The sequence below is a fragment of the Staurois parvus genome, unplaced genomic scaffold, assembly GCF_062004578.1.
Source record: "Staurois parvus isolate SC_StPar_1 unplaced genomic scaffold, SC_StPar_1.0 ptg001406l, whole genome shotgun sequence".
Taxonomy (NCBI): Eukaryota; Metazoa; Chordata; class Amphibia; order Anura; family Ranidae; genus Staurois; species Staurois parvus.
The window spans coordinates 418607-445674 of record NW_028319202.1 but is presented as its reverse complement, the minus strand read 5'-3'; the positions used below and the strand labels follow the sequence as shown (position 1 = coordinate 445674).

Sequence of the window (27068 nt, the reverse complement as noted above, 5' to 3'; positions counted from 1 at the left end):
CAGACGTTTCAAGAATGTTCAAGTGTTCATTGGCAACATACATGTGTTGTCACGCTGGTTAATATCCAATCGTGTTATTAGAGAGGAGCAGCTATGCCTGACCTTGTACAGGAATCGTTATACTCATTAAATTGTTATAAAATGTATGAAAACTCCGCCCTCCCCTTCAGTCTTGCACAGGTGTACCGGCTTCTCCCCTTCAGTCTTGCACAGGTGTACCGGCTTCTCCCCTTCAGTCTTGCACAGGTGTCTTGGCTCCTCCCCTTCAGTCTTGCACAGGTGTACCGGCTTCTCCCCTTCAGTCTTGCACAGGTGTCTTGGCTCCTCCCCTTCAGTCTTGCACAGGTGTACCGGCTTCCCCCTTCAGTCTTGCACAGGTGTACCGGTTCCTCCCCTTCAGTCTTGCACAGGTGTACCGGCTCCTCCCCCTTCAGTCTTGCACAGGTATACCAGCTCCTCCCTCTTCAGTCTTGCACAGGTGTACCGGCTCCTCCCCATTCAGTCTTGCACAGGTGTACCAGCTCCTCCCCTTCAGTCTTGCACAGGTGTACCGGTTCCTCCCCTTCAGTCTTGCACAGGTGTACCAGCTCCTCCCCCTTCAGTCTTGCACAGGTGTACCGGCTCCTTCCCTTCAGTCTTGCACAGGTGTCTTGGCTCCTCCCCTTCAGTCTTGCACAGGTGTACTGGCTCCCCCCCTTCAGTCTTGCACAGGTGTACCGGTTCCTCCCCTTCAGTCTTGCACAGGTATACCGGCTCCTCCCTCTTCAGTCTTGCACAGGTGTGCCGGCTCCTCCCCTTCAGTCTTGCACAGGTGTACCGGCTCCTCCCCTCCAGTCTTGCACAGGTGTACCGGCTCCTCCCATTCAGTCTTGCACAAATGTACCGGCTCCTCCCCTTCAGTCTTGCACAGGTGTACCAGCTCCTCCCCTTCAATCTTGCACAGGTGTACCGGCTCCTCCCCTTCAGTCTTGCACAGGTGTACCGGCTCCTCCCCTTCAGTCTTGCACAGGTGTACCGGCTCCTCCCCCTTCAGTCTTGCACAGGTGTACCAGCTCCTCCCCTTCAGTCTTGCACAGGTGTATCGACTCCTCCCTCTTCAGTCTTGCACAGGTGTGCACAGCACAGCCATGCAAAGCAGTGTGATTACAGTGAAGCACAAACACATGGCCCCATAGTAAAACACTCCCAGCACACAGTTAACCCCTTATTGCCCCTTATGTTAACCCCTTCCTGCCCAGTGTCATTAGTACAGTGTCAGTGGGTTTTATTAGCACTGATTACTGTATTGGTGTCACTGGGGATGTCAGTGACACCAAGTCAGTTCCCCCCCAGTGTCAGAATGCCCTCCGCAGTCCCACTATAAGTCGCTGATCGCCGCCATTATTAGAAAAAAAAAAATTCCAGTATATATACCGCCATTTGTAACTTTCACGTAAACCAATTAATTTACACGTATTAGGATTTTTTTTTAGCAAAGACACGGAGCAGAATACATTGTGGCCTAAATTTATGACGAAATTAGATTTTTACAATTTTTTCACTGGACATGCTTAACCTCTTGACAACCGGGTTATAGCTGAATGAGGGTTACAGCGTGGTTGTCCAGTTCTGAGAGGGCATCACATGACGTCCTATATATATATATATATACAGTTGCAAGAAAAAGTATGTGAACCCCTTGGGATTACGTGGAGTTTTGCATGAATTGGGCATAAAATGTGCTCTGAACGTCATCTAAGTCACAACAATAGAAGAACACAGTCTGCTGAACATAATACTACACAAACATTAGATGTTGCCATGGTTTAATTGCACATAACATGTAAACATTCACAGCGCAGGGAGGAAAAAGTATGTGAGGCCCTAGCTTAATGACTTCTCCCAGAGCTAATTGGAGCCAGGAGTGAGCCAACCTTGACTCCAATCAGTGTGATGATATTGGGTGTGTTGCTGACAGCTGTCCTGCCTTAAAAAAACACACACCTGTTTTGGGTTTACTGGTTTCAAGAAGCACTGTCTGATGTGAACCATGCCTCACAGAAAAGAGCTCTCAGAAGACCTACGATCAAGAATTGTTGACTTGCATGAAGCTGGAAAGGGTTACAAAAGTATCTCCTTGAGCCTTGATGTTCATGTGTCCACGGTAAGACAGACTGTCTACAAATGGAGAAAGTTTAGCACTGTTGCTACTCTCCCTAGGCGTGGTCGTCCTGTAAAAATGACGGCAAGAGCACAGCGCAGAATGCTGCATGAGGTAAAGAAGAATCCCAGAGTGTCAGCTAAAGACCTACAGAAATCTCTGGCACATGCTAACATTTTTGTTGACACATCTACAATAAGGAAAACATTAAACAAGAATGGAGTACATGGGAGGACACCACGGAGGAAGCCATTGCTGTCCAAAAAAGAATATTGCAGCACGTTTGAAGTTTGCAAAAGAGCACCTGGATGTTCCACAGCACTACTGGCAAAATATACTGTGGACAGATGAAACCAAGATTGAGTTGTTTGGGAAGAACACACAACACTATGTGTAGAGAAAAAAAGGCCCAGCACACCAACATCAAAACCTCATCCCCACTGTGAAACATGGCGGAGGGAGCATCATGGTTTGGGGCTGCTTTGCTGCCTCAGGGCCTGGACGGATTGTTGTCATTGATGGGAAAATGAATTCCAGAGTTTATCAAGACATTTTGCAGGAAAACGTACGACCATCTGTCCGCCAACTGAAGCTCCGCAGAGGATGGGTGATGCAACAGGACAATGACCCAAAGCATACAAGTAATTCAACAAAACAATGGCTGCAACAGCACAGAATACACCTTCTGGAGTGACCCAGTCAGAGTCCTGACCTCAACCCCATTGAAATGCTGTGGCATGACCTTAAGAGAGCGATTCACACCAGACATCCCAAGAATATTGCTACACTGAAACAGTTTTGTGAAGAGGAGTGGTCCAAAATGACTCCAGATCGTTGTGCAGGTCTGATCTGCAACTACAGGAAACGTTTGGTTGAGGTTATTGCTGCCAAAGCAGGGTCAACCAGTTATTAAGTCCAAAGGTTCACATACTTTTTCCTCCCTGCACTGTGAATGTTTACATGTTATGTGCAATTAAACCATGGCAACATGTAATGTTTGTGTAGTATTATGTTCAGCAGACTGTGTTCTTCTATTGTTGTGACTTAGATGACGTTCAGAGCACATTTTATGCCCAATTCATGCAAAACTCCACGTAATCCCAAGGGGTTCACATACTTTTTCTTGCAACTGTAGATATAATATCGCCATATCAATCCTTTTTATATTATACTACTTTTAGCGCTGCATATCTATTTATTCATTTGTTTCTTTCTGAGGTGCTGAGGTTTGCCTTTTATGCTAGCTGCTTTTCAAGTCCAAATACATGATGGCGCTCGCATTTATTCTTGACGTACTGGGAACCTCGGCTGCGTTTTCAGAAGAAGTGCCGGGACTTCTTCCCTGTGTGTCACGGGGCACGGGAGTCCATTCAAATGTATGGGCTCTCGTGCCCGTGCAAAACGCGGCCCGCATATATGTGAACTGGGGGTCACTCACTACCAGGGGTGGACTGACAACTCATGGGGCCCCCGGGCAATAGGGGATCATGGGGCCCCCGTGTTCTCGCCCACACCCAAAAAAGCCCACAAAAAGGTACCAGGGGCATCTCATGGGGCCCCCTACTGACCCCGGGCCCTCGGGCAGTGCCCGAGTGCGCAAATGGTCAGTCCGCCCCTGCTCACTACAGCCTATGCCAGCTTCGGTGCTTCTGCAGTTGTCTTCCTGAGCCGGTAGAGAAAGCGGTTCGTGTTCACAGAAGAATCTTTTGTACAACTGAGCATCTGTACTTCTGAGGAAGCAATCTGCCAAGAACCGTACAAGAACAGATCCTGCGATTATATTTCCTGCCGTCGCAGAAGGCTACAGCATGAGCTGCTTTGTCATCGCTGAGCCGTACTTTGCTTTATGGTTCCCATTTTATTTGTTTTCTCCCCCTCCCCCCCCCCGTACACAAATACATGTTGATTGCTACGCCAGAATGTACGTCATCCAAGACAAGTACTTGTTCTATAGCAGGGGTGGGCAACTGCGGCCCTCCAGCTGTTGTAGAACTACAAGTCCCATGATGCATTGCAAAACAGACAGTTACAAACATGAGGGCAGCACAGTGGCTGAGTGGTTAGCAGTTCCTCCTGGCAGTACTCGGGTCGTTGGTTCGAATGCCAACCACGGCACCACCTGCCTGGAGTTTGCATGTTCTCCCTGTGCCTGCATGGGTTTCCTCCGGGTACTCCAGTTTCCTCCCACACTCTAAAGCCATGCTGGTAGATGAATTGGATCCTGTTTAAATTGTCCCTAGTATGTGTATGTATGAATGTGAGTTAGGGACCTTAGATTGTACGCCCCTTGAGGGTTAGGGACCTTAGATTGTACGCCCCTTGAGGGTTAGGGACCTTAGATTGTACGCCCCTTGAGGGTTAGGGACCTTAGATTGTACGCCCCTTGAGGGTTAGGGACCTTAGATTGTACGCCCCTTGAGGGTTAGGGACCTTAGATTGTACGCCCCTTGAGGGTTATGGACCTTAGATTGGACGCCCCTTGAGGGTTAGGGACCTTAGATTGTCCGCCCCTTGAGGGTTAGGGACTGATGTGAATGTACAATATATATGTAAAGCGCTGCGTAAATTGATGGCGCTATATAAGTACCTGAAATAAATAAATAACTCCCAAAGGCAGAGGCATGATGGGACTTGTAGTTCACCAACAGCTGGAGGGCCACAGTTGCCCACCCCTTGCGTGAGCGGAAACAGAAGATGACCCGGATGTGCATGTCCGAGGAATCTTCATCAACACGAACGAAAAATCCAAATGTGAAAAGTAGATCGGCCTAATGAGATGATGAAAGCAGAATTCTGCAGATTATATTTTATGTATCACTATTTATGTATATAGGTCATGTAACAAACGATATTATACTCATTGCTGGTAATCATTGTGTATATCGATCGTTCTGGGTGGAAGGGTGTGGAACGCTCGTTCTGGCTGGAAGGGTGTGGAACGCTCGTTCTGGCCTGAAGGACGTGGAACGCTCGTTCTGGGTGGAAGGGCTTGGAGCGCTCGTTCTGGCCTGAAGGACGTGGAACGCTCATTCTGGGTGGACGGGCGTGGAACGCTCGTTCTGGCCGGAAGGGCGTGGAACGCTCATTCTGGCCGGAAGGGTGTGGAACGCTCGTTCTGGGTGGAAGGGCTTGGAACGCTCGTTCTGGCCTGAAGGACGTGGAACGCTCATTCTGGGTGGACGGGCGTGGAACGCTTGTTCTGGTCGGAAGGACGTGGAACGCTCGTTCTGGTCGGAAGGGCATGGAACGCTCGTTCTGGGTGGAAGGGCATGGAACGCTTGTTCTGGGTGGAAGGGCGTGGAGCGCTCGTTCTGGCCGGAAGGGCGTGGAAAGCTCATTATGGTCGGAAGGGTGTGGAACGCTCGTTCTGGTCGGAAGGGCGTGGAACGCTCGTTCTGGTCGGAAGGGCGTGGAACGCTCGTTCTGGGTGGAAGGGGTTGGGACACTCGTTCTGGCCTGAAGGGCGTGGAACGCTTGTTCTGGGTGGAAGGGCTTGGAACACTCGTTCTGGCTGGAAGGGCGTGGAACGCTTGTTCTGGCCGGAAGGGCGTGGAACGCTTGTTCTGGGTGGAAGGGCGTGGAATGCTCGTTCTGGCTGGAAGGGCATGGAACACTCGTTCTGGGTGGAAGGGCATGGAACACTCGTTCTGGGTGGAAGGGCATGGAACACTCGTTCTGGGTGGAAGGGCGTGGAACACTTGTTCTGGGTGGAAGGGCGTGGCTACAAGGTCACACGCATACCGCATCACTTCCACTTGTAGACCTCAACACTACATAGTTTGGTTAATGTGGGCCACGATTTCGACCAACGAACGAACGCTTCTCGGTCGTCGGATGACCGATCGGTCGATTTTCTAATGTATTCCCACCTTAAGCACAATTCTGCAACGTTGACACGTGTCAGTAAAACCGTCCGTATCAGCACAACGGCTTTGTACATTCGGGTGGATTATACCGCGTTTTTTTCAGGACAAATTGGGCTTTCATTTGGTGGTGAATGGTAATGGTCATTTTTCCTGATTTTGTTTTTATCACCAAAGGAAAACTGGCCCAAAATAGTAAAAAAAATATAATTTTTTTTTCATTTAGCTGTGTGTTTCTTGTTACTACCATAACCTACCACCAAAGAACAACACAAAATAAACTCTCCAGCTCCTGACGATCGCAGTGATACCACATATGTGTATGTTATTCGTTGTTTGTACCCGGAGTACAGCCCAGAAACATTAGTGCGCATTTTGTTTTTTTTTTACCTAAAACACACTGACACCAATTTTTGTTTTAACCCTGACCTTTTGACCTTGACCTTTGACCCTGACCTTGACCCCAACACTTACCCTGGCACTGAACTAGATCAAACCTTGATTTAGGTATTTTTTATTTAAATTTTATATTTATTTTTTTTTATTTTTTTTTACAAACTTTTGTTTTTCCCCCTCTATGCCAGGAGTTAGAGAGATACAATGTATCTCTCTCCTCCATTCATAGAGAGAAAAAAAAAAACCAAGACTGATCACTGTAATAGCCAATCAGAGGATAGCGATCATGTGACCCGGAATCGTGAGTTCCGGGTCCCGATCGGTAGAACGGGACCCAGTGTTCTCAGCATGCAAGTGTACAATCCAAGCGCACACGTTCCTGCGTTAAAAATGGCGGTGTGTATAAGTGGGCGCTGCAGCGATCGTCGGCTGGAACCGAACAGAATCAGCGAGGGAGAATGTCACCAGCACACCGAGGATCACCAATATGGTCACATGTCTGATGAAGGTGTCCTGCGGGACTCCGAAACGTTGCCTTGCTGTAACTATGTGTTTAATAAAACTTTTGGACCCGTATTGGTGATCCTCGGTGTGCTGGTGACATTTTCCCTTCTGGTGCTCTCAGTGACAACGCGCTCCCAGCAGAAAGACAGGTACGTAAATATGCGTCCCCACGGAAAAAAGCCCAGTTCTGTGCGGCCGTACATTTGTGTTACGTCAGTGTCAAGGGGTTAAGGATGATGATCCTATGAAGCCATTTATTATCACATCGTTGTTTGGCTCCTTTTTAAAGCATAATGATACCAGAAATCTCCCAAATGGCCCAGATCAGAAAATTTCCCTCCCCTGGAATGTTTGGCCTTGGTACAGACACTGTCAGGGTCCTGTCCACGGCAGAAGTTCTGGAAGATCTGGCATTGCTGCCAGTACTCTGCATGGCCGCAGAAGCACACATCAGCCTCAGTTTGGTGCCAGACGGCCTTTATAAGGAGGCTCATCACTTCCTCAAGTTGCTGGATGATCTCTAGCTCCCTGTGCCCTGTTCCTGTGACTTTGACCCGTGATTTCCTGTTACCGACTTGGCTTGCTCCTGGACTTGTCTACTCTGCCTTACCCGTGATCTGACCTTGGCTTGGCTTACGGATACTCTCTCTCTCTCCCTCCTCTGTGAATGACCTCGGCTATCCCATCTGACTACGTCTACCTGGTACCTGACCTTGGCTTGAACCGACTACCCAGTAAACATCTAAATCCCGGAAGGGCTTGCATACCACGCACAGGCGTCTACTGTCTGCAGACCTATCTCCGTGCACCAGCTGTGCTTCTGAGTGGACCACCAACCAGCACTCCTACAGGCGACCTGTGCAACTTTGGTCCGGACTCCCGCTGTCCCACTCTCAGGGGAGTCCGAAACTTAGCTGCAAGGGAAGCCCTCTCTCCATTGGCCTCCATCACCAGGCACGTGATAGACACTTAGGCTGCATTCACACTCAAAGCTCCAAAGAAAAGATAAAACTTAAAAAATCAATTGCTCTCTATGGTGTCTGTTCGCACGATCAGGTGTGAACAGGCGCCATAGAGGACAACTGAATTTTTAAATTTGAGCTTTTTTGGAGCTTCGAGTTTCAAGCTACAAAATGCTCAAGTGTGAATGAAGCCACAAGGTGACACACATGGGGTACAATGGCAATTAAAGGGTAATTTCCCACATCTGTGGCTTTTTAAATTGAAATTCGTGCCTGTATATAAATAGTCAATGAGTTTGTTAGTTCTTGCACGGAAGCACTGACTAGTCTAGATACTGAGCCATGGGGAGCAGAAAAGAACTGTCAAAAGACCTGCATAACAAGGTAATGGAACATTATAAAGATGGAAAAGGGATATCAAACGATATCCAAAGCCTTGGATATGCCAGTCAGTACTGTTCAATCACTTATTAAGAAGTGGAAAATTTGATGATCTCTTAATACCAAGCTAAGGCCAGGTAGACCAAGAAAGATTTCAGCTACAACTGCCAAAAAAATTGTTCGTGATACAAAGAGAAAACCCAAAGGTAACCTCGGGAAAATTACAGGCTGCTCTGGTAAAAGACAGCGGTGAGGAGAACAATATAACAATACTTGAACAAAAATGAGCTGCATGGCTGAGTTGCCAGAAAGAAGCCTTAAGTCTTCATGCACACTTGACATTTTACACCCCCAGTTTTTGGCTTTTGACATTTTTTTCTACAGCCAGTAAACCCCCCAGCATGTTCTCCTAGGTGTCTGCGCACACAGACTGGACTCGTTTTTTTGGCTGGGACCTTTTTTTGGCTGGAAAAAAAACCCAGGACTAGTGGGTCTTCTAGAGGAGTTTTTTAGTTGTAAAAATGCTCTAAAGCTGAAACATGCGGTAAAATGCTGCAAACTGGTAAAAAAAACCCACTAAAAACCGCGGAAAAACGTGGGGAAACTCCGCTAAACACTAATGCAAAAACTCACGTTTTTAATGTGACTTTACACAGCTAACGTTACCAGCGGTATCAAAACGTCAAGTGTGCATGAGGACTGCGCCAATGCCACAAAAAAGCCCGGTTACAATACGCCTGACAACACCTCTCAGTTTCTGGCACACTGTAATCTGGGGTGACAAAGCCAAAATAGAACTTTATGGCCAAAACCATAAGCACTTTGGAGAGGGGTCAACAGCGACAAGAATACCATCCCCACTGTGAAACATGGTGGTGGCTCACTGATTTTATAGAGCTTCAAAGGCACGTGGAATCTTGTGCAAATTGATGGCAAGATGAATGCAGCATGTTGTCAGAAAATACTGGCAGACAACTTGCATTCTTCTGCACGAAAACTGTGCATGGGATGGTCTTGGACTTTCCAGCACAACAGTGACCCTAAACACAAGGCCAAGTTGACACTCCAGTGATTACAGCAGACGAAGGTGAAGGTTCTGGAGTGGCCATCACAATCCCCTGACCTTAATATCATCAAGCTACTCTGGGGAAATCTCATGCAAGACGACCAAAGGCTTTGCATGACCTGGAGGAATTTTGCCAAGACAAATGGGCAGCTCTACCACCTGCAAGAATTTGGGGCCTCCTAGACAATTATTACAGAAGACTTCCCGCTGTCATTGATGCCTGTAATAAAACCGACCCAGCCTGCACTTGGGTATTTCCGTTATAATACCGCTTCCCCGTCCGACCACCGACCACGGACACCACCGCTGACCATACAAGACTAGACGACACCAATCTTGAAGTAAATTAGGAAATAGACTGCTTTATTTTAGCACAGATACAAGATATATACATTCAAGGGAACAATTCCCCCCTCCCTGCATAATGACACAGGGTGGGGCAAACCACATCTAGCAACACCCCCCACCCAGGGGCGGACTGACCATTTAGAAACTCAGAAACTGCCCAAGGGTCCGGGGTCAGTAGGGGGCCCCATGAGATGCCCCTGGTACCTTTTTCATAGGCTTTTTTGAGTTTGGGCAAGGACACAGGGGCCCCATAATCCCTTATTGCCTGGGGGCCCCATGAGTTGTCAGTCCGCCCCTGCCCCCACCAAGCCAATACACAAACACATACATCCTATAATAGTTTGCTCCCAAGCAAGACACATAATAGAACAATGGGATGCAACCACATGGCATTAAACAATTCACAACCCCCCACACCACCTATACATGTCTACACAATATTAGGACATATCACCCTGTACCCCTAACAGGCACAGGGGGACTTACACATAAGAGGGATATGGGGAGCTGAGACAGGGGTCTCCCCACCTCTGTTATGACCTACAGTTGAATATGAATCCCATAAGAAATAGAAGAAATGTGTTTTTGTCTGCTCACTCTCTGAAATGGTACAAGTGGTGAGGGATGGAACCAGTACTTGTTCTATGGTATCCATACTGTATCAAGGTGAGGGATGGAACCAGAACTTGTTCTATGGTATCCATACTCTATATAGGTGAGGGATGGAACCAGAACTTGTTCTATGGTATCCATACTGTATATAGGTGAGGGATGGAAACAGTACTTGTTCTATGGTATCCATACTGTATATAGGTGAGGGATGGAACCAGAACTTGTTCTATGGTATCCATACTTTATAAAGGTGAGGGATGGAACCAGAACTTGTTCTATGGTATCCATACTGTATATAGGTGAGGGATGGAACCAGTACTTGTTCTATGGTATCCATACTGTATAAAGGTGAGGGATGGAACCAGTACTTGGTCTATGGTATCCATACTGTATATAGGTGAGGGATGGAACCAGTACTTGTTCTATGGTATCCATACTGTATCAAGGTGAGGGATGGAACCAGAACTTGTTCTATGGTATCCATACTCTATATAGGTGAGGGATGGAACCAGTACTTGTTCTATGGTATCCATACTCTATATAGGTGAGGGATGGAACCAGTACTTGTTCTATGGTATCCATACTGTATCAAGGTGAGGGATGGAACCAGAACTTGTTCTATGGTATCCATACTCTATATAGGTGAGGGATGGAACCAGAACTTGTTCTATGGTATCCATACTGTATATAGGTGAGGGATGGAACCAGTACTTGTTCTATGGTATCCATACTGTATAAAGGTGAGGGATGGAACCAGTACTTGGTCTATGGTATCCATACTGTATATAGGTGAGGGATGGAACCAGTACTTGTTCTATGGTATCCATACTGTATCAAGGTGAGGGATGGAACCAGAACTTGTTCTATGGTATCCATACTCTATATAGGTGAGGGATGGAACCAGAACTTGTTCTATGGTATCCATACTGTATATAGGTGAGGGATGGAACCAGTACTTGTTCTATGGTATCCATACTGTATAAAGGTGAGGGATGGAACCAGTACTTGGTCTATGGTATCCATACTGTATAAAGGTGAGGGATGGAACCAGTACTTGTTCTATGGTATCCATACTGTATAAAGGTGAGGGATGGAACCAGTACTTGTTCTATGGTATCCATACTGTATATAGGTGAGGGATGGAACCAGAACTTGTTCTATGGTATCCATACTGTATATAGGTGAGGGATGGAACCAGTACTTGTTCTATGGTATCCATACTGTATAAAGGTGAGGGATGGAACCAGTACTTGTTCTATGGTATCCATACTGTATATAGGTGAGGGATGGAACCAGTAATTGGTCTATGGTATCCATACTGTATAAAGGTGAGGGATGGAACCAGTACTTGTTCTATGGTATCCATACTGTATATAGGTGAGGGATGGAACCAGTACTTGTTCTATGGTATCCACACTGTATAAAGGTGAGGGATGGAACCAGTACTTGTTCTATGGTATCCACACTGTATATAGGTGAGGGATGGAACCAGTACTTGTTCTATGGTATCCACACTGTATATAGGTGAGGGATGGAACCAGTACTTGTTCTATGGTATCCACACTGTATAAAGGTGAGGGATGGAACCAGTACTTGTTCTATGGTATCCATACTGTATATAGGTGAGGGATGGAACCAGTACTTGTTCTATGGTATCCATACTGTATAAAGGTGAGGGATGGAACCAGTACTTGTTCTATGGTATCCACACTGTATATAGGTGAGGGATGGAACCAGTACTTGTTCTATGGTATCCACACTGTATATAGGTGAGGGATGGAACCAGTACTTGTTCTATGGTATCCACACTGTATATAGGTGAGGGATGGAACCAGAACTTGTTCTATGGTATCCACACTGTATATAGGTGAGGGATGGAACCGGTACTTGTTCTATGGTATCCACACTGTATATAGGTGAGGGATGGAACCGGTACTTGTTCTATGGTATCCACACTGTATATAGGTGAGGGATGGAACCAGTACTTGTTCTATGGTATCCATACTGTATATAGGTGAGGGATGGAACCAGTACTTGTTCTATGGTATCCACACTGTATATAGGTGAGGGATGGAACCGGTACTTGTTCTATGGTATCCACACTGTATATAGGTGAGGGATGGAACCGGTACTTGTTCTATGGTATCCATACTGTATATAGGTGAGGGATGGAACCAGTACTTGTTCTATGGTATCCATACTGTATATAGGTGAGGGATGGAAATCTTTCTTACCTTTCTTTGTTAAATTTAAGGGAATGAAGAACGGCTGGCCTCTTCTGTCTCAGGTTCCATAAATGAAGAGTCTCATCGGCACATGCAGTGACCAAGGCACCCTGCGGACACGAGTGGACAGGGGAGGGGGAGTATGCAAAAAGCATGGTGAGATATTTTCTGTCCAACACAATGACACTTCACTGAATAACATGCAACAATTAATGACAGTGGGCACCAAACATCAACTTTTTACAACTTTTTTTTTTTACATTTTGAAGAGACTGTCTGCATTTGGGTAGATTTCCATTCACTTCATGTCCCAAAGACAAAACAGCAAGTAAGAGGAAATGTCTCTGAAATAGTTAGGACAAAATCTACTCCTAGGCCTCATTCACATGGGCGTACTACAATGTACACCTGCAGGGGTGCATTTACCACAAGGCAAACAAGGCGTTTGCCTAGGGCGGCATTTTTCAGGGGGCAGCACTGACCCCTGGAAGAAGGGACACATGAGGACCAAGTAGGATCCTGGAGAGGCTGCGGGTTGCTTGACGGTGTATGTAGGGCCCGACTCGCGTTCCTGGGGATGTCTGGAGCTGTGAAGGTCTCTCTCTCGCTGAAAGGGGGGGGGGATGATATTGGAAGGCTCTCTCGGGTGGGGTGGGGGGGGGGGACAGGGGTATTATATAAAACAAACTCTCACTGACACACCCCAGGAAAAGTCACACTTTCACCCTTGAAAGTAAATATTCATAAAACCTCAAACCTCTATCTTGTAAGTAACACCCACATAGGAAGTGATATAAATAAATAAACCACTATAACAATAAAAGTGTCTCTCAAAAGTCCAAAATAATTGTGTCTAAAATATCGATATCTTCCAAAATTATAAAGTGTATCCAACTTAATTCACCCGTCCAGATCCCGGAATACCTCGAACAAATGAAACTGGAAATAGTGTATTACCTTCAAGTTTTAAATTCATTAATATGTGAAAAATATATAAATGATATAAGTGAGTGACACGTGAATCATGCAGCCAAAAATTTCACTCAGTGTGCACTCCTGACAACGTGAGAACAAACATACAAAAAAAAAATAAAAAATAAAAAAAAATAAAATTATTAATAAAGAAGAAGAAAAAAAATTTTTTATATATCAAATAAAATTAAATAAATATATAAAATATATAAAAATATATATATATATATATAAAATATATAATATAATATAAATTTTATATATTTATTACATTTTATTTGATATATAAAAAAACATTTTTCTTCTTTATTAATAATTTTTCTATTATATTATATATTTTATATATTTTATATATTTATTTCATTTTAATTTTATTTGATATATAAAAAACTTTTTTCTTCTTTATTAATAATTTTTTTTTTGTATGTTTGTTCTCACGTTGTCAGGAGTGCACACTGAGTGAAATTTTTGGTTGCATGATTCACGTGTCACTCATTAATTAACATATTAATGAATTTAAAACTTGAAGGTAATACACTATTTCCAGTTTCATTTTTTCGAGGTATTTCGAGGATCTGGACGGGTGAATTAAGTTGGATACACTTTATAATTTTGGAAGATATCGATATTTTAGACACAATTATTTTGGACTTTTGAGAGACACTTTTATTGTTGGACTTGTGTGGTTATAGTGGGACAGGGGTATTGTTGGTCATGGTCAATGTCAGGCTCTCTCTCTGTCGGGGAAGGGGGGGGTGTTATTGGTTGGTGTCAGGCTCTCTCTCTGTCGGGGAAGGGGGGGGGTGTTATTGGTTGGTGTCAGGCTCTCTCTCTGTTGGGGAAGGGGGGGTGTTATTGGTTGGTGTCAGGCTCTCTCTCTGTCGGGGAAGGGGGGGGGGGTGTTATTGGTTGGTGTCAGGCTCTCTCTGGGAGGAGGGGGGGGTGTCCGATTTTTGTGTTGCCTAGGGCAGCACAAAACCTAAATACACCACTGTACACCTGTGCGAGGGCCATGTTTGTCCACATGGGGATGTACAGGTGTTCCAAACATCTGTGTGCAAGCAGTTCCTCTCGAGTCAATTGGGATTCAGCAGCTGCATGGAGGATGGGTCTAAATGAGCACATTTCTGCCTCTTAGATATGTACCTGTAAGAGGAAATTCCTCCCGCTGACCAAAATGTAGGGAGCATTCTTCCCACTGACCATCACAATAATCTCCCTTGAGTCCCGGGTTCCCTGAAACTGGAAAGTCATTTAAAGTGTTCCTCCATTAGCTATCCTATGTGATTCAGTGGGAAAGGGATCTGAACAGTTCTCTAGATCTGGACACTGGGAGGAGTACTAAAATTTCGATTAATACCACTCTTATCGAATCCAAAACACTTCTTCGCTGGTACCTAGTTCCTCCACGTCTTGCTAAAATGTACCCATCTGTGTCCCCTAATTGCTTTCGGCACTGCGGACAAGAGGGCACAATGCTCCACATATGGTGGACACGTCCGGCGGTTCATAGATTTTGGATCCGAATATTTAACTTCATTTATTCAGTCACGGGAATTAATATTCGTAAATCACCGGAAGTAGCCTTATTTCATTTGTTGCCCTCTGATATTCCCAGGAAATCAGTTCAATGAATCCTTTATCTTCTTGTTGGCGGCATGAATTACTACAGCTAGATGCCGGAGACAGTCATCCATTCCGCTAGACTCCGTCACACAGAAATTTAATTGGATTATGATAAATGATAAACTTACGAGTATCGAGAATAATAATATTTCTAAATTTGAGGTTACATGGGAACCAGGGGTGTATTTACTACAAGGCAAACAAGGCATTTGCCTAGGGTGGTATTTTTCAGGGGGGCAGCACCGCCCCCTGGAGGAAGGGACACACGCAGCATGGGGACCAGGTGGGATCCGAGAGAGGCTGCGGGCTGCTTGATGGTGTATGGAGAGCCCAGCTCTTGTTCCTGGAGATGTCCGGAGCTGTGAAGGTGAGCTGGGGGGAGGGGGGGAATGTTAGTGGAAGGTTCTCTCAGGTGGGAGGTGGGCAGGGGCATTGTTTGTCAATGTCAAGCTCTCTCCATGGGGGGGGAGGGGGGGAGATGTTAGTGGAAGGTTCCCTCAGGTGGGAGGTGGGCAGGGGCATTGTTTGTCAATGTCAAGCTCTCTCCATGGGGGGAGGGGGGGAATGTTAGTGGAAGGTTCTCTCAGGTGGGAGGTAGGCAGGGGCATTGTTGGTCAATGTCAAGCTCTCTCCATGGGGGGAGGGGGGGGAATGTTAGTGGAAGGTTCTCTCAGGTGGGAGGTCGGCAGGAGCGTTGTTGGTCAATGTCAAGCTCTCTCCATGGGGGGAGGGGGGGGGTGTTAGTGGAAGGTTCTCTCAGGTGGGAGGTGGGCAGGGGCGTTGTTGGTCAATGTCAAGCTCTCTCCATGGGGGGAGTGGGGGGGAATGTTAGTGGCAGGTTCTCTCAGGTGGGAGGTGGGAAGGGGCGTTGTTTGTCAATGTCAAGCTCTCTCCATGGGGGGGAGGGGGGGGGAATGTTAGTGGAAGGTTCTCTCAGGTGGGAGGTGGGCAGGGGCGCTGTTGGTCAATGTCAAGCTCTCTCCATGGGGGGGGGATGTTAGTGGAAGGTTCTCTCAGGTGGGAGGTGGGCAGGGGCGTTGTTGGTCAATGTCAAGCTCTCTCCATGGGGGGAGGGGGGGAATGTTAGTGGAAGGTTCTCTCAGGTGGGAGGTCGGCAGGGGCGTTGTTGGTCAATGTCAAGCTCTCTCCATGGGGGGAGGGGGGGGGTGTTAGTGGAAGGTTCTCTCAGGTGGGAGGTGGGCAGGGGCGTTGTTGGTCAATGTCAATCTCTCTCCATGGGGGGAGGGGGGGGAATGTTAGTGGAAGGTTCTCTCAGGTGGGAGGTGGGCAGGGGCGTTGTTGGTCAATGTCAAGCTCTCTCCATGGGCGGGAGGGGGGAGGGGAATGTTAGTGGAAGGTTCTCTCAGGTGGGAGGTGGGCAGGGGCGTTGTTGGTCAATGTCAAGCTCTCTCCATGGGGGGAGGGGGGGATGTTAGTGGAAGGTTCTCTCAGGTGGGAGGTGGGCAGGGGCGTTGTTGGTCAATGTCAAGCTCCCTCCATGGGCGGGAGGGGGGAGGGGAATGTTAGTGGAAGGTTCTCTCAGGTGGGAGGTGGGCAGGGGCGTTGTTGGTCAATGTCAAGCTCTCTCCATGGGGGGAGGGGGGGGGAATGTTAGTGGAAGGTTCTCTCAGGTGGGAGGTGGGCAGGGGCGTTGTTGGTCAATGCCAAGCTCTCTCCATGGGGGGGAGGAGGGGGGGAATGTTAGTGGAAGGTTCTCTCAGGTGGGAGGTGGGCAGGGGCATTGTTGGTCAATGTCAAGCTCTCTCCATGGGCGGGAGGGGGGAGGGGAATGTTAGTGGAAGGTTCTCTCAGGTGGGAGGTGGGCAGGGGCGTTGTTGGTCAATGTCAAGCTCTCTCCATGGGCGGGAGGGGGGAGGGGAATGTTAGTGGAAGGTTCTCTCAGGTGGGAGGTGGGCAGGGGCGTTGTTGGTCAATGTCAAGCTCTCTCCATGGGCGGGAGGGGGGAGGGGAATGTTAGTGGAAGGTTCTCTCAGGTGGGAGGTGGGCAGGGGCGTTGTTGGTCAATGTCAAGCTCTCTCCATGGGCGGGAGGGGGGAGGGGAATGTTAGTGGAAGGTTCTCTCAGGTGGGAGGTGGGCAGGGGCGTTGTTGGTCAATGTAAAGCTCTCTCCATGTCTTCCCTCTTTTCTTTCCTTTCTCCTTCTTTCTTGCTCCTCTTTTGTTTTTTTTTCTCCCGTTGTATTCTTTACTCTCTTCTTTGAGTTCTCTGTTCAATTTTTTCAGTCTCCTTATTTTGTCAGATGACTATCTAAAACTGCCCAGGTTTACTGACCAATGGAATATGTGCTACCGGGCTACCCTACTGGGGCTGTGTTCTCTTGTTTACAACATCATTGGTTGTTGTATTCTCATGTGCCTATAATACTCCGACTCTGTTTGTTCACCACACCTCTCCATGTAGGTGGGCTATGTTTCCTATTTTTCTGTATGTACTTTCTACAGTTTTTTTTAACAAAAATATTGAAATATAAATTGTTCCTCCATGTAAAAAGGTTGGGAAAGCCATTCTTAGACAGTAGTCATAGGAATAAGTGTCCCTATTGGAAGATTTTCACTTTGTTCCTGTTCCATGACAACCGTAAATCACTTTCTATTCCAGTGGTCACCAGTGAAACTACCCTGCGGGAACACAGAGAGCAATGAAAATCTAATGCAGAAAAAAGAACGAGAGCAGCGCACCACTATCCAGTTAGTGATATCCCAGGAGCCTTATGTGACCCCTGGATTAGATCCTGACGATGCAGAGAGAGTAATGAGAGCGCCGCGCCGCTGGTTCAACAGTCCAAACAGATGATCTTTTTACTAATATAACAAGATTGCTTAGGATTACACGGGAGAGCCAGCAGATAGCTTTTGTCTCCAATTCCACATTTATAACTATTTTATCTCTCAATGGCTGCAGAGTCCAGTTTTGCTCACACGTGGACAGGGGCGGACTGACAACTGATGGGGCCCCCGGGCAATAGGGGATCATGGGGCCCCTGTGTCCTTGCCCAAACTCAAAAAAGCCTATGAAAAAGGTACCAGGGGCATCTCATGGGGCCCCCTACTGACCCCGGGCCCTCGGGCAGTGCCCGAGTTTCCAAATGGTCAGTCCGCCCCTGCGCGTGGAGCTTTTAAAGCCCTGATGATGGGAGGATCGCTCGTTGCCCCCAAAATGCATTTGCTGTTTTATCCTGTTGTATGAATGAAAAGATCCCGTGCGTCGCTCTCACTACTTTCTCTGCATTAGTCCTCACGCACACCGGACGTTTTTATAGCAGCTGTTTTGGGCTTTTGATGTTTTTTGACAGGTTTTTTTCTACAGCTAGTAAACCCCCCAGCACACATAGACTGTAACAGGGGTAGACTGACCATTTGGAAACTCGGGCACTGCCCGAGGGCCCAGAGTCAGTAGGGGGCCCCATGAGATGCCCCTGGTACCTTTTTCATAGGCTTTTTTGAGTTTGGGCAAGGACACAGGGGCCCCATGATCCCCTATTGCCTGGGGGCCCCATGAGTTGTCAGTCCGCCCCTGGACTGTAATCAACGTGTTTAGGCTGGGAAAAAAACCCAGGACTAATGGTTTCTAGAGGAGTTTTTTAGTGGTAATAACGCTCTAATGCTGAAAAACACATCAAACTGGCATTTTTTTTGGGGGGGGGAAACGTGGAAAAACGTGGGAAAATGCCCCTAAATGAACAAAAACACTGCTAAACGCTAATACAAAACGCTAAAAAACTCACATTTTTAATGTGACTTTACACAGCTAATGTTACCAGCGTTATCAAACCGTCCTGTGCAGGGGCGGACTGACAACTCATGGGGCCCCTGGGCAATAGGGGATCATGGGGCCCCTGTGTCCTTGCCCAAACTCAGAAAAGCCTATGAAAAAGGTACCAGGGGCATCTCATGGGGCCCCCTACTGACCCCGGGCCCTCGGGCATTGCCCGAGTTTCCAAATGGTCAGTCCGCCCCTGGTCCCGTGTGCATGAGGATTCCAATCCTTTGGTCATACAAGACTCCCAGGATATGAGAGCTGCTTATGCAGGCCATAGATGGGTCAAAAATCGGCCGATTTTCGCACCGTTAATGGGTCAATTGGTCGGCCATTTTTCAGGGTTTTGGCACATTTTTTTTATCGGTAAAGTTGGAAAAAAATCGATTTTGCCGATCGGCCGATTTTTCCGGCAATCATGGGCAAATCGGCCGATTGTTTCACCGATAAAAAATCTGCACATGAGCCGTGACCTGCAAGAAGAAGAAAAGAAGAAGGAGAAAAAGAAGAAGAAGGAGAAAAGAAGAATAAGAAAAAGAAGAAGTAGGAAGAAGAAAAAGAAGAGGAAGAAGAAAAAGAAGAAGAAGAAGAACAAGGAGAAAAGAAGAGGAAAAAGAAGAGGAAGAAGAAGGAGAAAAGAAGAAGAAGCAGAAGGAAGAGGAAAAAGAAGAAGAAAGAAGAAGAAAAAGAAAAATTCCAGTTCACTATTATATTTGATATGAAAAGTCTTGTAGTTGCAACAATGTATCCATTTGTATCCGAATAAAAACCTCTGTATCCGAAATGGATACAAATGGATACATTGTTGCAACCGCAAGACTTTTCATATAAAATATAAAAGCGGAGCTCTCTGCAGGGACAGAAGTAATTAAATGCCGACCCGTAGATGGACTGACAACTCATGGGGCCCCCGGGCAATAGGGGATCATGGGGCCCCTGTGTCCTTGCCCAAACTCAAAAAAAGCCTATGAAAAAGGTACCAGGGGCATCTCATGGGGCCCCATACTGACCCCGGGCTCTAGGGCAGATCCCAAGTTTCCAAATGGTCAGTCCACCCCTGCATGCAACCTATACGGGGTGACACCGGACCAGCTCCACGAAAAAGGTAAGTTGTAAAGCAAGCCGGCGATCCCCGCAGCTTGGATCGGATCTGTGGATTGGGGAGCATAATGGATAGGACTCCGATCCATTATGCTCAATCCGCATATCCGATCCATTCTGCGAGGATCGTCGGAGGGGGTGTCACCAAGTGTTATCGCACTGGGTGACACCAACCCTAGGGACGCCCCTGGTGTCACCCCTCCGTCATGTGACTTTGCTCGGTCATAGGGCTGTCAACTGCTAGGCCGGAGCACAGAATCATGGGAGGAGGGTACATGCTCCTGCATGCCGGGCAGCACCAGATATATTGCAGTGACTACCACTGCAGATTGTATGGCAGAGGAACGCTAGGGGGTGGTTTTGAAGTGGTCAGGGCAGATGAGCTTTACACAGACCCTCTCATGCTGCCCTTACTAGGCATGACAGGTTACCTTTAAGCCCTCACGCACACGGGACGTTTTGAGAACGCTGGAAATGTTAGCCGTGTAAAGTCACGGTAAAAACATGTTTTTTAGCGTTTTTGCATTAGCATTTAGCAGCGGTTTGCGGTGTTTTTCCATCTGTGCGGTTTTTACCATTTTTTTCACAAAAAAATGTTTTATTTGGTCAAACAAAACCATTTTATTGCATTTTACAGCGTTTTGCCACGTTTTTCAGCGTTAGAGCATTTTTACAGCTAAATAAACTCCTCTAGAAGCCCACTAGTTTGGGGTTTTTATTCCTGACAAAAAACACCCCAGCCAAAAAACGTTGATTCCAGTCTGTGTGTTCGGGGCATCTCACGGGGCCCCCTACTGAGCCCGGGCCCTCGGGCAGTGCCCTATTTTCCAAATGGCCAGTCCGCCCCTGCTAGCGGCTTGTGTGGTTCACTCTGCGCTCACCTATTATACCTTTTTAGTTGTTATTTGGTCTCCACATTGGCACAAGAAAATAAATAAAAAATTGGGGTAAAGCTGGGTCTCACCTCGTTGATGAGGAACTGGAGATGCAGGACGGCCGCTCCGCTGTCATGCTGACAATGGCAATCAACGCCCGGCCGGCCCAGTCTGTGATAATCAATAGTTAAGGATTTTACTGGTGAACAATTATGAAGCAATTAACCTCGTCAGTGTCACGATTATGTAACCGGCGTCCCTCCTGATCTGCAGCAGCTGGAGCGTTAACCCTTTCCTGAATGGCGCCATACCGAACCCTACAGTCTCCCACTTGGTGTGTGGTATGGTCAGAGGAACATTCCCCCCTGAAGGGGGGGGGGGGGGGTGGCCAGGGGGACTCTGTTATGGAAAATGTCATCTGCACGCCGGCCTCATCCATCCTTTCCACTTCTGCTCCGTCCTCCCTGTGCTGGATACACAAAGGGTTATGGCTGATGTCATTTTTGTAGAGACTTCCAGGAATTGCAGAAGGTTGCAGAGATGACAAACAGAAATATATAGCGCAACCTCCCAACGGGGAACATCGCCGCACCGGAGGCTGGCACATGGATTGTAATCAGATTTAGCTTTTCAGCATCAAAGATTGTTATGGGTTTGGTGAAACGTTAGAAGAATGAGGCTGTATCGGTCTGATTCCCCATGCGGGGAATGATTCTGATTCCCCAGGTCTGATTCCCCATGCGGGGGCCAAGGGGGAAAACATAGGCATCCATAATGTACTACAGCCAAAGAGTCCACAAACCGAACCAGAATGAGTCAAAAATTCAAGAGAAACTCCAGGTATAGATAATTTATACATAGTTACGCTGATCCAGCTTGGACCATAGTTACGCTGATCCGGCTTGGACCATAGTTACGCCAATCCGGCTTGGACCATAGTTACGCCGATCCGGCTTGGACCATAGTTACACTGATCCGGCTTGGACCATAGTTACACTGATCCGGATTGGACCATCGTTACGCCGATCCAGCTTGGGCCATAGTTACACCAATCCGGCTTGGACCATAGTTACACTGATCCGGCTTGGACCATAGTTACACTGATCCGGATTGGACCATAGTTACACTGATCCAGCTTGGACCATAGTTACGCCGATCCAGCTTGGGCCATAGTTACACCAATCCGGCTTGGACCATAGTTACACTGATCCGGCTTGGACCATAGTTACACTGATCCGGATAGGACCATAGTTACACTGATCCAGCTTGTACCATAGTTACACTGATCCAGCTTGGATCATAGTTACACTGATCCGGCTTGGACCATAGTTACAATGATCTGGCTTGAACCATAGTTACGCTGATCTGGCTTGGATCATAGTTACACCGATCCGGCTTGGACCATAGTTACACTGATCCGGCTTGGACCATAGTTACGCTGATCCGGCTTGGACCATAGTTACGCTGATCCGGCTTGGACCATAGTTACGCTGATCCGGCTTGGACCATAGTTACGCTGATCCGGCTTGGACCATAGTTACGCTGATCCGGCTTGGACCATAGTTACGCTGATCCAGCTTGGACCATAGTTATACTGATCCAGCTTGGATCATAGTTACACCGATCCAGCTTGGACCATAGTTACAATGATCCGGTTTGAACCATAGCTACACCGATCTGGCTTGGATCATAGTTACACCGATCCGGCTTGGACCATAGTTACGCTGATCCGGCTTGGACCATAGTTACGCTTATCCAGCTTGGACCATAGTTACACTGATCCGGCTTGGACCATAGTTACACCGATCCGGCTTGGACCATAGTTACACCGATCCGGCTTGGACCATAGTTACGCTGATCCAGCTTGGACCATAGTTACGCTGATCCAGCTTGGACCATAGTTACGCTGATCCAGCTTGGACCATAGTTACGCTGATCCGGCTTGGACCATAGTTATGCTGATCCGGCTTGGACCATAGTTACGCTGATCCAGCTTGGACCATAGTTACGCTGATACGGCTTGGACCATAGTTACACTGATCCAGCTTGGACCATAGTTACACTGATCCGGCTTGGACCATAGTTACGCTGATCCAGCTTGGACCATAGTTACACTGATCCAGCTTGGATCATAGTTACACCGATCCAGCTTGGACCATAGTTACGCTGATCCAGCTTGGACCATAGTTACACTGATCCGGCTTGGACCATAGTTACGCTGATCCGGCTTGGACCATAGTTACACTGATCCGGCTTGGACCATAGTTACGTTGATCCGGCTTGGACCATAGTTACGCTGATCCAGCTTGGACCATAGTTACACTGATCCGGCTTGGACCATAGTTACGCTGATCTGGCTTGGACCAAGCTGTACAATATTTACCATATCTGATCAATATCTCAGGAAGCTGGAAATCACCAAGGTAGACACCACAATCTCCTCTAGCTTCTGGGTCCTGTAAGTTTGAAAAGGACAACAGGGGGCGCCAACTAAGTGTAGTAGATCGGTACGTTTATTAAAAAAGACAAATGGCAACTCACTTGTGAAACATTAAGAACCTGTATGAGAGACACCTGGTAACCCGAAATCCTGCTGAATGATAGGGGATCAAATCCTTCTTTCCCTCATGAACATGCAGATCAGTCATCATTTGTTAGACGCATTTCTGCTGAATTTGTTGTTGTATTCTGTCTCTCAGTGTTACACCGAACATTCCATTGTTAGACCGATCGTTTCTGTGTGAGGGGCGAACATTCCATTGTTAGACCGATCATTTCTGTGTGAGGGGCGAACATTCAACATCAGCCGGGGAGCAAATACGCATTTCCTTCCAGTCCAAACACTTTCACCCCCCTTCCAGTCCGGACGCTTTCACCCCCTTCCAGTCCGGACGCTTTCACCCCCCTTCCAGTCCAGACACTTTCACCCCCTTCCTGTCCGGACACTTTCACCCCCTTCCAGTCCGGACGCTTTCACCCCCCTTCCAGTCCAGAAACTTTCACCCCCTTCCTGTCCGGACACTTTCACCCCCTTCCAGTCCGGACACTTTCACCCCCCTTCCAGTCCGGACGCTTTCACCCCCTTCCAGTCCGGACACTTTCCCTCCCTTCCAGTCCGGACACTTTCACCCCCTTCCAGTCCGGACACTTTCACCCCCTTCCAGTCCGGACACTTTCACCCCCTTCCAGTCCAGACACTTTCACCCCCTTCCAGTCTGGACACTTTAACCCCCTTCCCCCCCAGGCCAATTTTCAGCTTTCAGCGCTATCACACGTTGAATGACAATTGCGCAGTCATGCAACACTGTACCCATATAAATTTTTTAGCATTTTTTTGAGACAGATAAAGCTTTAGTTTGGTGGTATTTATTCACCGCTGGGATTTTATTTTTTTGCTATGTAAATAAAAAAGTCCAAAAATTTTGAATAAAACTGTTTTTCTTATAAAATTTTGCAAATAAATACTCTTTCTTCATAAATCTTGGCCAAAATGTATTCAGTTATCTTTTTAGTAAAAAAAAAAAACCCCAAATTAGTTTATAACCAAAAATTATAATCTTTCAAAAAACATTTTTTAAATTTTTTATTTTATTTTTTTTTATATTACTATTTATGTTTTTTGTTTTTAACCTACTGTCACCCTAGCAGTACAGTGTCACCATGGCGACACTGTACTACTTGTGGGGGGTGATTAAGATTTTTTTTTTTTTACATTGATTGCTTTTTCACCCATAAAGGCTGTAAAAACAATCATTTCTCCTTCTCTCTGGCTGCATTCTTGCAGCCATTGAAAAATACTGTGTGAGCTGTGATTGGTCACAGCTTGTCACATGGTACAAGGCTGTTGTGAATAGCCCTGTACCATGTGATCTCTGTGATCATTCACAGATTTCACACGTAGTAAGCAATGATGTCAGAAGTGACATCTTGCTTACACCTATTCATGTGATCACTGATTGGCCAATCAGTGATCACATGATTGGGACCTCACACAGAGGTCCCGTACAGCGATCAGTGATCACGGTGCCGCAAGCGCACAATCCAAAATGGCGGCGGCCGTTTATGAACGGCAACCCGCCCCTGCGCTGCCACCATCCGGCAGTTTATATACAGCGGCCGGACGTGAAGTGGTTCAAATAATCCCTGGTGATCCTGCTGTCAAAGTTCTTGTTCTGGGGTGACAATGCTCTGCCCAAAGGATATATAAACCCAATCACTAAAAAGTGTAACATGTTAAGGTCATTTCAAAAGTATTTTTCAATATTTTTTAATCTGCAGCTTTTTCATAAAATAATCCCTGGTGATCCTGCCATCAAAGTTCTTCTTCTGGGGTGACAACGCTCTGCCCCTGTTCCCCAAATGTGCTTCTGTATTTTCAGCCTGGCATATGGAGACTACAAGAGCCTGTGTCAACACACATCATGCAGGAATGGTCATGTAAAAAAAATCTTATAAAATTTTGCAAATAAATTATGTTTTTCTTTTCATATGTTTAGTACAAAAATGTATTCTATTATATTTATTTGGTAAAAAATAACCCAAATTACTGTATATTATTTAGTCTGTATGAAAGAGTCCACAAATGATGGTATCAGGGGCGGACTGACCATTTGGAAACTCGGGCACTGGCAGTAGGGGGCCCCATGAGATGCCCCTGGTACCTTTTTCATAGGCTTTTTTGAGTTTGGGCAAGGACACAGGGGCCCCATGATCCCCTATTGCCCGGGGGCCCCATGAGTTGTCAGTCCTCCCCTGGATGGTATATATATTTGAAAATCAATCAAACCTGATGTACTGACTGATCTCATTTCTTGAAGCCATAAAATGTCAGGACAGTACAAATACCCCCAAAATGACCCCTTTTTGGAAAGTAGACAGTCTGAGGTATTTGGTAACAGGCATGGCAAGTTTTTTGAAGTTGTAATTTTTTTGTCACAATTATTAGCAAAATGAAAAATAATTTTCAAATAGTTGTCATTTTAATTTATTTCTCACACAAAGGCATACTTATTACACCCCAATACACATTCTGTTCCTCCTCCCAAGTATGGAGATACCACATGTATGAGACTTTTTTACAGTCTAGATGCATAGAGGGGCCAAAAATCCGAGGAGCACCTTCAGGCATTCTAGGCACATAAATTACCCATCTAATTTCCAGACTACCTATCACATTTTTGGATGCCCTGGAGCACCAGGACAGTAGAAACACCCACAAAATGACCCCATTTTAGAAAGAAAACACTCCAAGGTACAGGGGGCAAATACAAGGCCTGCCAGGCCTTGTCATCAGGATTTTGTTTTCTTTACGCTGTGATTACTTATTACAGTGATGATCACTGTAATAAGCAATCGGTAAGACACTGTATAAGTGTTTCACTCATGAAACCTTGAGTACTAGTGTGATGCTGTGATTGGTCACAGGTATCACATGGTATAGGACTGCTGTGATTGGCCATGGTACCATGTGATCGCTATGACCAATCACAGTGCTCATACAGTAGTAAACAATGAGATCATTGTTTACTACTGTTCATGTGCTCGCTGTGATTGACTACAGCGACCACATAGTACCATGGCCACATTGGTGACTGTCTGTGTCCATGGACAAAGAGGGTCAACGATCCTGCCACTGTGTGCTCCAGTCTGGCCATAGTAAATAAACAGTCTATCATGAATGCTGCTGCCAGACTCATCCACCTTACTAACCGTTCTGTATCAGCCATCCCTCTCTGCCAATCCCTCCACTGGCCTCCACTCAGTGTCCTCCACCTCTCTCTGCCAATCCTTCCACTGATATCCACTCAGTGTCCTCCACCTCTCTCTGCCAATCCCTCCACTGGCCTCCATTCAGTGTCCTCCATCCCTCTCTGCCAATCCCTCCACTGGCCTCCACTCAGTGTCCTCCACCTCTCTCTGCCAATCCTTCCACTGATATCCACTCAGTGTCCTCCACCCCCCCTCTGCTTATCCCTCCACTGGCCTCCATTCAGTGTCCTCCATCCCTCTCTGCCAATCCCTCCACTGGCCTCCACTCAGTGTCCTCCACCCCCCTCTGCCAATCCCTCCACTGGCCTCCACTCAGTATCCTCCACCCCTCTCTGCCAATCCCTCCACTGGCCTCCACTCAGTGTCCTCCACCCCCCTCTGCCAATCCCTCCACTGGCCTCCACTCAGTGTCCTCCACCCCTCTCTGCCAATCCCTCCACTGACCTCCACT

General features: G+C 46.9%; 1 protein-coding gene across 1 annotated transcript in view; it reads right to left on the bottom strand.

Moving 5' to 3' along the window:
* The window catches only part of LOC149436183 (syntaxin-binding protein 5-like), a 341325-nt gene that overhangs the window by 128833 nt on the left and 185424 nt on the right, over positions 1 to 27068 (bottom strand). The window contains exons 3-4 of the mRNA XM_089661918.1: positions 20938 to 21019; positions 12507 to 12607 (exon numbers count right to left, since the gene is read on the bottom strand). Of these exons, the coding sequence (XP_089518044.1) occupies positions 12507 to 12607; positions 20938 to 21019 (183 nt within the window). The remainder of the gene's footprint in view (positions 1 to 12506; positions 12608 to 20937; positions 21020 to 27068) is intronic.